Raw genomic sequence first — 12,636 nt, 5'->3', positions numbered from 1 at the left:
TAGCAAAAGTATTTAATTTTTAAATTATATGTAATTTATCTAATTTGTATTTATTCATTTGTTATGTTTATGCTGTAATTAATAATCTCATTTCACCTGACTTACCCTAGAAAATATTAAGCTCTTGAAAACAAAAAATGACATTACTTTGACAGGTTTCTCTTTGCCAAAAATAATGTATTTTCTACCAAGAAGCAAATGAGAATGTTAGATCAGCTTTCTCCTATGTTTATGGAAGACAAGCATGTCCATCTTTAAATAGTTTTTGAGTCAGGAGTTTGCATTGTGTCACATCATGTTGTTTTGTAGTCCTTTTAAAAATGGTGTTTAAACAACTTGTAAGTCTTACTTCTTAATATCAAAATGAAAGGAATCTTTGTTCACCAATTTGGGAAAGAGGGTGGGGTTGCAGTTTGAGGTAACTTAAGGTTTAATCTTTGAAAGACTGCCATCTTGTGGCACCAAAGGGTAATACTTTTAATGATTATTTGTATAGTGATAAGCAGTCCTGTGTTAGTCTGATATGTGTTATAGATACTGCGTAGTTTTGGCTTCTCCAAATGTGTATATACCTCTTTTGGGAAAAACAGGGACACCTATTAATATTTGCCTGATCGTGAATGGGATGATCTTAGAAATAAGGAACTAAGAAGATACCTTATCCCTAGTGACAAGATCCATACCAATTTTAAAGGCAGAGAAATAGCGAGAAGGAATCTAGTGGCATTTTAGCTTTGCTAGTCTAATAAATCAGATATTAGAAACTTATTCATATCAAAATTACCTTATATAGATGATTATCATGTTTTTTGAGTTAATTTATTCACTGTTTTCTCGTTCTTGCCATTATTTATGAACATCCCCATTTGATAGTTACCTGTTGAATTTTGGGAGAACCAACAGTCACAGTTTTGGCACTTTCATGTGTAAGTTTTTCAAACATAGCTACTCTGTGAATCTAGTGGTATAGGAAATTGGTTTGTAGAGAGACAATTACAGGAGACTCAGTCCAGTATCATAGGGGCTAGAACATTGTCATAGCAGGCTGTTTGCTGCCTATGGGCACAGAGAGGGAAAGAATCGGTTGCTAACACAAAATTCCCACATTTTAGTCTTATAAACTGTGGATGTGGTAGGTATATCTGGGCTAAGAACAATTTCTTCCAGTTAAGATTTGGGAGATTTTCTATTATTAGGTTATAGGTAAGGCCTTAGCTATATCATGGACTCCATATAGTTCTACAATAGCATTTCTCAAAGTATATCCTGTGATATGCTCTGCAGGAAAAAAAAAAGAATCCATGGAGTAAGTTTGAAAAATGTTACACGCTACTGTATCCCTTAAGAATTACAATGGATCTGAGCATTAAAGACTGATAAGTCCTTCCATGAAAAAAGAAAACCATGTAACTTTGGTTAACCCTGCTTTGCCCAAATTAATTAACCATTTTTAAACATCTGATGAGAAAAAGCAAATTTGGAAACTATTAGGAAAATTATGTCCCAGGTTGCCATAATTAGGGTAGTTAAGAATGAAATTAAGGTAGTACCTCCTTTTTCCCTTGATTGTTGGGGAGACTCTGGTTCAAATTCAGAATCATTTCATTTTAACTTGCAGACATGTTCATCTTGAGTGAATGCTAGACTAAACAGAATTTTTTATGTCTGCAATTTGTTTTATAGCACCCTGATTTTCTTAATCAGGTTGTGATATTGTTTGGGTGCAACATTCTTTTTTTGTGTCAAGTGACTGAAGAACCTTAAATAATGTGATTACGTGAAAAAAAAAGATTAAGAGACTAAGTGACTCATGCTTATGGCTGTATGGGTAGTGAGTCAGTATCACTGACTCTTACTTTCAAAATGTGTAGTAAGTGAACATTTTCTAAATACTTTTGTGTAGGATACCACATTTAGATCTAATCCCTGTTATCTTTTAATGTAGGACCAGACACCTTCTTAAACTGAATATTCAGGGAGGGAAGTAGGCAAACCATTTACAAGTTGGGTTTTTGTTTTGATCAACAAACCTTTTAAGAGACACTTTTGTAACCTCAAGTGTTTACATTCCTCGATACTAGCTATTTATTAATATAAAGAGAATCCAGGAGCCTAAATTAATCAGAAATAATCGTATTTCTGTATCAGGGAATTGGCTATATGTAGCACAAATGATTCTCCATTTTCTGCAAATAGGTTTTCCAGGACAGTTACATAATTCTGTGCTTGCTTTCTCTTATTCCCTAGCCATTTTGTACTCAGGGAATACAGATTGATTTTTAGTACTAAACGAGACATAATTTAGTAGATAATCTATTACAGATTTTTTAACTATTTGGATTTATACATAGCATCTGTTAATGTGCAGTATACTGAGTTAATATAGGCACCATACTTTTTTTCATTTATAAAATTTAAAAACCTGGAACATAATTTACCACAGATACCACATCATTGTCTATTCACTGGTTAATAATTTATATCCCGTTAATCGTTGTAAAATCTCAATATGTAAATGCTAGACATATTCACAGTTTTATCTGTTTCTGTTTGTTTGTTTTTAAAGACCCAAACCTTTTCAATCTGGCATTTCTTTACTTGGTCCTCCTGTTACCCTGTGGCTTTTAAAATAGGGAATGTAATTTATTTTAATATCAGAGACTCTATTGAAAACTCTGGATGAGGGATATGTGCAATTTGTTGGTAAGTCACATCCTATGTTAGGTCTCATTTTTGTAACCCATAAAATGGGAGAGAGAGAGACATTAAAAGATCTTTGTGGTAACTTTGAGCTTTAAAGTTCTGTTTTTTCTGCCTTTTCTTATGATTTGTGTTAGTGTACATTTTTTATATATTAAGAGTTTTTATACTAGTGTGAATGTTCTATTTTTGGTTTGGTGAGGCATTTCAAAGGTATAAACTTGAATATTTTTCTAAATACAGCTACCAGAGTAATACAAATGGCAGAAATCATCCAGAAAACCAAATGTGTTGAGACATCATATCCATTTGGCGTAAAGCAAAACATTACTAATTTGGAATGATGGAAATGTTCTAGACGTTTTTATAGTGACTTTTAGATCCAGAGACCCTCTGTATCTGTTAACTTGCTATTACAAAAACCTTGTGAGGTAACCAGGAAAAGTACTTTTACCATTTTCCAGATGAGGAAGCCAGACCAGAAACCTCTTCATAAAGCTTTAATGCCATACAAGTATTCAGTGGTGATCAATTGCTCTTTATAGTATACTACCTTTCTGAATTAATGAAACGTGAGTAGTTGGTAACAAAAATAAACAGATGTATTGCTTTCAAGTCTTAGAGTGACATAAAGTAGTCTTAACTAAATATTTCTTAGTTTTATTATTTGAACCAGTGGATTATACAAACTAGATGTTTATCTGAATTATTTATGATTAGCATGTTCATAAGTACTTCTAAGTTAATGAGGGTGTTTAAAAAATACTGAAGAAACTTCAGGACATTATTCTTCCTGTAATTTTATTTATGGGATTCTTATGGCACAATCTTTTTTTAAAAAGGAATACTAGCCCCAGTCCCTATCTAAATTATTGTGGTTTGACTGTTATCTGAATTACGCCTACCTAAATTTCATATGCAGATTGATAATTTTTCATCTTGTATGCGTATGAGATGATATAACACTGTTTTCATAGAGTATATTTGTATTTACAAACTACCTGTTATTGGCTTGATAGAGATTCCCCCAAACCGTATAAAACTTTGAAATGTAACTTATGTTTGGGGAGCTTTAAGAATTACATAAACCTTACTTAAACAAGTCACTGGCATCGTTACTAGCGTTTCCCACATATAATTATGATGCATTTGATGCCACTGAATAATAGTAGCATGAAGAACAGGACCCACAGTCTAGACTGGATTGAGTTTTAATTAAATTTCTTCAGCCATAGCCTGATAAGAATCAGGCTAGGTCTAGAAGAATTATCAGACTGTGGTCCTATATTAATTTTGTGAGCAGTGTTAATGTTTACTGCTATCCTTGCATAGCAATGCCAATTTTTGCAGTGGTGACTGTATATGTGATTTTTGGTAACTATGGTTTATATCTAAAGTAATTTAGACTTTATGGAAGTAGCTCGTGATTATTTGAACAAGCAGGGTAGGTAAATTTCAATTACATTTAAAGTGTAATTAAGGAAATCCTAGAGTAGAGCACTCTTTCCAGGAAAAGGAAGGAGTTAAGTATTTATAAAATATCCTAGCATGAAAACTTTATTGACTATATGTAGAATTCTGACAAGGTTCACATAGTATGATTTTTTTTTTTAATTTAAAGTTTGCTACTTTGTTGATTTAACATTTCAAGGAGGAACAAACATTCTAGCCAAGGAAAATAGCACGGTTAATTTTTTTCTGCTAATTTAAGCATACATTTTTCATAATTAAAAGTCCCTCTTGAGTAAGTTTTGTTACCAAAAATGGCCGTTTTTTCTGTACAGATATTTTCCAAAAATGGAAAAAAGAGATCCACTGTTCTGAAAAATTAAAAAAAAAAGAACAAAAACACAAAAAACACTAAATTGTGCCTTCTCTCAAGTTATAGGAACAATAATTGTAAAAACTTGTTTATATTTTCTTTTTTTTTTCTAATCCCTTTCAGTTTTCCTTGGATCTTCCCTCCAGAAATGATCACCTTATTTCCTTCTGTCTGTTTGTTTTTAAGTTCCTTTGGCCAAGCCTCACACTGTCATTGTTATAAGTTGTTCGCTAAATGTATTTTTCTATTTCTTTCATGTTGTTTCACTTTTTAAGTCATCTTGGTAAACATTTGGCTGCCTTCTCGTGCTTTTAAAATGAATTCAATGAATAGCAATCTTTATATTTTAACCCTTTAAAAAGTTCGTGTAGGAAAGAAGTAATGAAGAGCTAAGAACAAAATCTAACTTGGAATCTGAACAGCAGCAAGTTGCACAAACTCATTTAATTTTCTCATTTACAAAATGTGGATAATAACCTACCTCACAGATGTGTGTGAGAAACTGTTGGAAGGCCCTTGTTTAAAACCAGGGTTTATTCCCCATATTTAATGTAAACCCCTTCCTTTTTTTAAATAGGTATCTTTGATACTGATAGGATGAGTATCTTGATTTTTACGTAAGTTTTATGTGGTAAGAACATAGTAGTAAAAATGTTTAAGAACACAGTTTCACAGGTCATGGTGTTCTTGTTTTAAGTGATATTTTAAATTTCTTGAAAACATTAAAAATTCAAATATCAAGCTTGTTCTGCTTCTTATTCAGAACTTCTTAAAATGTTGGCTGAAGCTGCCTTAATGTATCAAAATACAGCTTTCTCTTAAGACTATTCACAAACATCTATGGTTGTACAGTGTTTTGAATGTATAATGTAAAGTTTTTTATAGAACTGTGAACTCTAAAGATAGTATCTTGATATTGTTTTAGGAAGAATGGTTGTGTTCTTTATCATGTATGCTTAAATATTAGATTGTGGACTTTTGAGTGCAACAAATAAAACTGAAAGTTGACAGCCATTAGGTTATGTCCATGACAATCATAAGATGATTAATCAGATATTGATTATTCAGTTTTTTTCAAGAGCATCCCACATTCATTCTTTCTTAGCCCATCTTTGAAAAGAAAAAAAGAAAAACCTTTAGGTTGATACACATTAACCCATTGGAGCATTTTATTAGATATCTATTTAAAATTTTTTAAACTTGAAATTGGGACCATTTTTTATAACTGGTTTCAGGAAAAAAAATGATTTCCAGTGCTTTTGTGTTTTAATAACCATAGATTCAAATTTCAGTTTTGTTTGTTATATATTTTTTGTGAGTGTTAAAAGATCAGTAGGAAGGATTTGTCTTCCAGTAACCATATGGAAAAGATGTCTTCTTGAATCACGCAGCATTTCATAGTTACAGGTTCTCTCTGATTATCTCCCTAATTAATGTTTGCACTGTATGAAACTCAAAGGCAACAAACACAAAAGAGAAAAGCAGCCTCTCTGATTGCTTGTACGCTTTTTTCATAAAATCACATTAAAGTCTCTGGTTAATTTGAAAGCTGTTTTTTGTTTCTGTTCAATCATTAAGCTAAAATTCTGCATACCACCTAATAGTTAAAGAGAAAGTTCTTATAGGAAAAGATTACTCATTGGAGATTTTATACCATCTTTTGTTCATTTTTGTTGTCTTAGACATTAGTTTTTAACTTCAGCCATTGTATTAGTTTTCTATTGTTGCTAAAACAAATTACTATAAACTTAACAGAAATTTATTATCTTACTGTTCTGTGAGTGGGAGATCCAGTGGGCTTAAGTGGTTTCTCTGCTTCAAATCACTCAGGTTGAAAACCAAAGCATTGATAGGGCTGGGCTCCGAGGGAGACTCTGCTTCCAGGCTCATTCTAATTGTTGTCAGGAGTTAGTTGCAAGCCACTATAGAACTAAGGACCCTGTTTCCTTTATGGCTATTGACCAGGAGTCGTTTCCTTCTGAAGGCCATCTCGAGGCCACTGGCATCTCCTGGCCCAAGGCTTCCCTCCATCTTAAAGCCAGCAACACGGGGCTCAGGCTTCTGATCTCTCCTCCTTCTCTCCCACCACATCTGCCTGACTGACTCTCTGCCTTCATTTTCCAATTTTAAGGACCCTTATGAGTAAGTTGGGCTTGCCTGGATAATGTACTTTTTGAAAAACATACTGTAACCCTCATTAAAAAGAAAGAAAAATGTGAACATATCAAAGTCAGGATATATAGGTAAAAATTTCAATTTTCTTTTTCTAAACTTTAAAGAGAAGAATGAGTTTGTTTTTATTAGTGAAAATATTTTTCCTTTATTTCCTAAATTGCACAGGTAATGGATGCTTATTGTAGGAAATTTGAAATGTACAGGAAATTTGAAGATGCTGAGAAAAACATCGCCCCATATCCTGTTATCCAGAGGCAGCCACTTCTTAAGAGTTTTGTCATTATATATTCATTTTTTCTCTTCATTTCTTCCCCCTAGAATATACTTTTTTAAAGTTCTGAAGATTTGCCAGAGAGGGAGTGGTCTAGAAGGATGCTCTGTCATCTTGGAAAACCACAGGTATCACAGAGGTACTCAGGAGGGGGAAGGGAAGGTTTTGTTGGTGTATATTAAGGTTGCTAGAGGCCAGACCTACATGTAAATGAATTTATGAGTGGGCCAGTATTAGCCTCTGTTTGGGTCAAGTACCTTTGCATGCTGTCATTTATCTTATAGGATGGTATTATCTTTGCTATCTTTTTATACAAAATTCAAAGTAAAACAGAAACTCAGTCTTTCTATTGAAGCTTTATCCTAGATTAGGGTTTCTAAGAGACAGATCACATCTGCTTGGGACATAATTGAAGTCTTAGTTATGGTGTTTATATTTAAAAACCTTGCTGATCAATAATGTGAGAAATTTAGTTTGAATGCTTTAATTTAAATAATGGAGTAAATATGGCTGAAATTAGTGAAATAGAAACATAACCACATTAAGTATGGATAGAATGGATTAAAAAAATTTTTTCTAAAAATGCATACAATATCAATAAATAGTAATTAGGTACTAGTTTATGTTAGACCATAAAAACTTTAAATACATTAAATATAATGTATTTAATTTATAAACATAAAATACTTTAGTAGGTTTTTAACACTGCAACTTTTTTTTTTTTTTTGGAGACAGTTTTGCTCTGTTGCCTGGGCTAGAGTGCTGTGGCATCAGCCTAGCTCACAGCAACCTCAAACTCCTGGGCTGAAGCAATCCTCCTGCCTCAGCCTCCAGAGTAGCTGGGACTACAGGCGTTCACCACCATGTCTGGCTAATTTTTTCTAATTTTGGTAGAGACACAGTCTCGCTCTTGCTAAGGCTGGTCTCGAACTCCTGACCTCAAGCAATCCTACCTCAGCCTCCCAGTGTCTAGGATTACAGGCATGAGCCATTGGGTCCGACCTAACACTGAATATTTTTCTGTCTCTGTGTAAGGTAAATTTATCACATTCCAGCCATTCTTTCAAGTCTTTAGATTTGAATTTTCTAAATATATTTTTAATGGAAATTTATTTATTTTTGTGTTTTGTTTTGTGACAGGGTCTCCCTCTGTTGCTTGGGCTAGAGTAGAGTGGTGTTGTCATAGCTCACTGCAACCTCAGATGCCTGGCCTCAAGCGATTCTCCTGCCTTAGCCTCTGGAGTAGGTGAGACTATAGGCATGCACCACCATGCTCAGGATAATCTATTTTTTGTAGAGATGAGGTCTGGCTATGTTGTTTAGGATGGTCTTGAACTCCTGGCCTCAAGCGATCCTCCTGCCACTGCCTCCCAAGTGCTAGGATTACAGGCATGAGCCACTGTGCTCAGCCAAAAATGTATTTTTGTTTTCAGCATCTTCCAACTTCAGTAATGGCCAGGTACAAAAATAACACCATATATACAGTATTGTGTATTAAGAATTTTAAAATACTTTCATTATTACATTACAGCATGACAATAATCCTGTGAAGTAGACAAAATGAATGTTACTGGCCCTGTTTTACTAATGAGGAAATTGAGTTACAAAGAGTTGAGTCATTGAATTAGAACAAGAGGTCCTATGATGAGGTAGAGACTGCATGGGACAAACCTATCTCAGTCCAAATTTAGTCCCACTGTCACACTCCAAGATTTAAAATACCTCATGGTTTGGTGAAATGGCAAGAGTGACATACGGCTTATGATTTTTTTGGACAGGATAATTGCATGGAAAGTTTCTGCTCAACATAGCCATATACTCTCTTACTCACCTCCTTTCCCTCAGGACGTACTTATGCTCATCTTCTACAATGCCTACTGTAACAGGCTTTGTGCTAGAGAGAAGAGGGCTGCAATTGCCTCTCACTAGGGGGTAAGTTTAATTCAAGGGGTCTAAGCAGAGTTTGGACTCTAGTCCAAGCAGAAATATATTTCCAATCTTCAGTAGCATCCTTAATCTCATCTCCCCAAAAAGAAGTCTCAGAACCATTTCCTAATTCTCCTTGTCCCTCACCTCTAATCAGTCACCAAGACATTCTGTTTTCTTTACACCTCTGTAATACCTCGATGGCACTCCTGTGCTACATATTTATATTACTGCTGTCCTAAATTAAGGTCTAATGCCCCTTTGCCTGGAAACAATTTGTCTCTCCTCTATTATCCATATTGCTGGAATTGCTTTTTTTCTCCCCTAAATATCTGGCATTTCCTTCCTGCTTAACCTTTGAATGGCTCTTTACCCTCTAGAGGAAAAAGTACAAGTGAATTCAGCGAACTGTGTCACAATCTAGCCTCAACTTACCCTATTCCAAATGGCTCTTGCCATTTCTCACCAGACGTACTACACTCCATTTACTTAGACAAGGCACAGAGATGGACTATGAAGAAATCTTCAGAGCCACTTTCTCTGTAAAACCTCTTAATCCTCTAGCCATTCCATTCATATCTTGTTTATTTTAATTATGTCATATGTAATAATCTCTTTACCTATTTTCTTCTCTAAACTGTGAACTCTAATGAATACTTCAGATTTCTATCTTTTAGAATAAACTGGGCCTTTATTGGTAAATGCCATTTCGAAGAACTTAGAAGCTTAAAAAATAGTCTCCAAGTATAAAGCCTGAGGCCTTGGAAACAAATTCTGTCACACCCTTGAAGGCCAGAATCCCCATGCTTAAAAAACTGAGCGAAATTCTTCAGTTTTCCATGCTGAAAAAAGCCGCTGAAGATATTATAACAGTTGAATGCATATGTAGAATTTATTTATCTCATTGACATGCAGGGCATGCCAAGCTCAGCATTTAAACTTTTATTTACTTTCATGTGAATGAAAGTCTATATGAATTCTACTGTTTGAATAGGTATTAGGGCATAGAAAAAATGGCAATTTTCCTTATTTTCAGCAACAGGATGTTTTACAGTGATACAGCATATATATTATTTTGTTGAATACATTTAGGCACCTACAGTGATGTTGGGTGAATTTAGGAATAAATTATTTTTCAGTAAACTATTTCCAAAAGAAACCAATGTTGAACAGAATACATGTGATTTTATTTTTGTCATAAAGCAAAAGGGCACTTTACACCTTGATTTTTTTTTAAAGGCTGAGTCAATTATTTTAAGACCATACCTTAAATTTGAGTATTTAAAAGACCTTGGTTACAATTGGTTACACTATTTATTGTTCAGAATTAAATTATACCAAATTTTAATGCATAACATCTAGAAATTATAAACTCTCATGTACTAATATTAGAAGCAAACTAACCATCTGCACAACTGACTACGTGCCATAAGGCATGATTTCTAACTTTGGATATGGCTCATTAAGCAAGCGCTCAAATGCTAACACACACTGTTTCACATTCTCTTAAACTGGCAGTGAGACAGATGCTGAAATAGACACTGAAAGATAACCTTTTAGGAGTAAAACCAACATCTAATGTTGAGAATTTGTTTTTATTTTTCTCTTCTAAGTTCTGAATGAAAGTTTCCACAGATTCCACCATCTCATTTTGACATGCGAACTAAGATTGTGGACTAGTTCTTGCTTGTGCAGCCCATACCATTTGATCTTGATCCTCCTAAGGTGACCAACTTTGGGGCCTGAGAAAAAAGAAAAATTTACATACACAAACATTTTGAAATGTAGGCCAATGGAATAATGAGTAGGAGATTTCTAGGGAATTTCTCATCTAGTTCAGTATTTTTATGTTCCTTTAAAATATTTATAATGTTCTGTGGAGAAGTTTGATAACATATTCAGGAGACACAATAATATGTCTCTTCCAATGTAATCCTTATGGAATAGGGTACTGCATATTTAATTTTTAAAGCTTTTCCCAAATTTTAGTAAATTCAGTACTCTTCCCTTGAGCCTAATGCATACAACAATGTATTACGTATTTAGAACTCATGATTAAAAGTATAAAAGAACTCATACTTACTTGAAATGTAGATTTTCAATGAGCACATATCCATCTATAGAAACAAAAATCACTGTTACTAATTTGACAGTTACAGAGAAAATGCTTTAAGATTCTTTAAAAAACAATGATAGGAATTTTATGGGCAATAAGCCAATAAACTTACATTTGCCTTTAGAATTACGACATATCACTAGATTTTGTTCAGTGGTATCAATGACTTCCAGTTCTTCTCCAGGGATTATTGGCAAATCAAATATTCCATTTCTTGAATTATTAGAACACACCACTGCTGTGTTGATGACAATAATCTCTTTGTCATACTGAAATGAGAAATTACTAATCAGACCATTTTTGCATAGTTGCTATTTTTCATTATATAACAAAATTAATAGAGGATATAATATAGTAATCTCAAAATAAATTCAAGATACTAGATTAGACTAGTTAAATAACACTTAAGGGAAGAGCAAATAATGGGAAAGTATACGGTAAAAATCATTTAAGAAAATAATAGCAAAATGCTATAATCTTACATTTGTTTGCTATGATTGTATTTTCACAACCAATATCTAATTGTACTAGAATGAGTCCTGGTAGACAAGAAGGCTGTAACATGGGTATAAATTTAGTACTGTGGATGATATGCTTCCTATTCCAGTAATAAAGTTACCTCTAAATCCAGCAAAGGAGAACTTAAAAAAAAAAACAACCCTCTTTGTAGTACTTTAGAGTTTATACTAATATTTACCTACCATTTCTAGATGCCACTGTCTTTCCACCCTTCCCCTCTGGGTGAGCTTATATATTTTTATATATAGCTATAGCACAGGTATTTAGAGTAGTGGGGATTGGGTGTATGGGGGCAATTCCTATTCTCCTTTTGTGGTTGCAAGCAGGCATTTTTGAAAAATCTAATGAGAAATTCATTTCTGACCTCATAAACCTGTGATAAACTAGGTGCCCTGTACATCTACAGGTACGTTGCCACCTTCTTTTTTTGTTTTTATTTATTTATTTCAGCATATTATGGGGATACAAATGTTTAGGTTACATGTATTGCCTTTGGTGCCACCGAGTCAGAGCTTCTAGCATGTCCATCCCCCAGCCCGTGTGCACTGCACCCATTAGGTGTGTATATACCCATCCCCTCATATCTGCCGAACACCTGATGAATATTATTACTGTATGTGCACTTAAGTGTGATCAGTTAATACCAATTTGATGGTGAGTACATGAGGTGTTTGTTTTTCCATTCTTGTGATATTTCACTTAGTAGAATGGGTTCCGGCTCTATCCAGGATAATACAAGAGGTACTATATCACCATTGTTTTTCATGGCTGAGTAGAACTCCATGGTTTACATATAGCATATTTTCTTAATCCACTCATGTATTGATGGGCACTTGGGTTGTTTCCACATCTTTGCAATTCTGAATTGTGCTGCTATGAACATTTTAGTGCAGATGTCTTTTTTATACAATGTCTTATGCTAGTTCTACTTGTATCTCTTTAAGGTGTCTCCGTATTACTTTCCACAGAAGTTGTACTAGTTTGCAGTCCTAACAGCAGTGTATGAGTGTTCCTGTCTCTCTGCATCCACGCCAACATGTATTATTTTGGGACTTTTTGATATATCTCATTGTGGTTTTGATTTGCATCTCTCTGATGATTAGAGAT

General features: G+C 34.0%; 1 protein-coding gene across 1 annotated transcript in view; it reads right to left on the bottom strand.

Moving 5' to 3' along the window:
- Positions 1-10,470: 10,470 nt before the first annotated feature.
- The window catches only part of FYB2 (FYN binding protein 2), a 98,725-nt gene continuing 96,559 nt past the window's right edge, over positions 10,471-12,636 (bottom strand). Inside the window, exons 19-21 of the mRNA XM_045546546.1 lie at positions 11,123-11,279; positions 10,978-11,011; positions 10,471-10,636 (exon numbers count right to left, since the gene is read on the bottom strand). Coding sequence (XP_045402502.1) covers positions 10,615-10,636; positions 10,978-11,011; positions 11,123-11,279 — 213 coding nt within the window. The 3' untranslated portion in view covers positions 10,471-10,614. The remainder of the gene's footprint in view (positions 10,637-10,977; positions 11,012-11,122; positions 11,280-12,636) is intronic.

The sequence above is a fragment of the Lemur catta genome, chromosome 3, assembly GCF_020740605.2.
Source record: "Lemur catta isolate mLemCat1 chromosome 3, mLemCat1.pri, whole genome shotgun sequence".
NCBI lineage: Eukaryota > Metazoa > Chordata > Mammalia > Primates > Lemuridae > Lemur > Lemur catta.
Note: the sequence above shows the minus strand (reverse complement) of the source record. Positions and strands in the feature narration are given on the sequence as shown.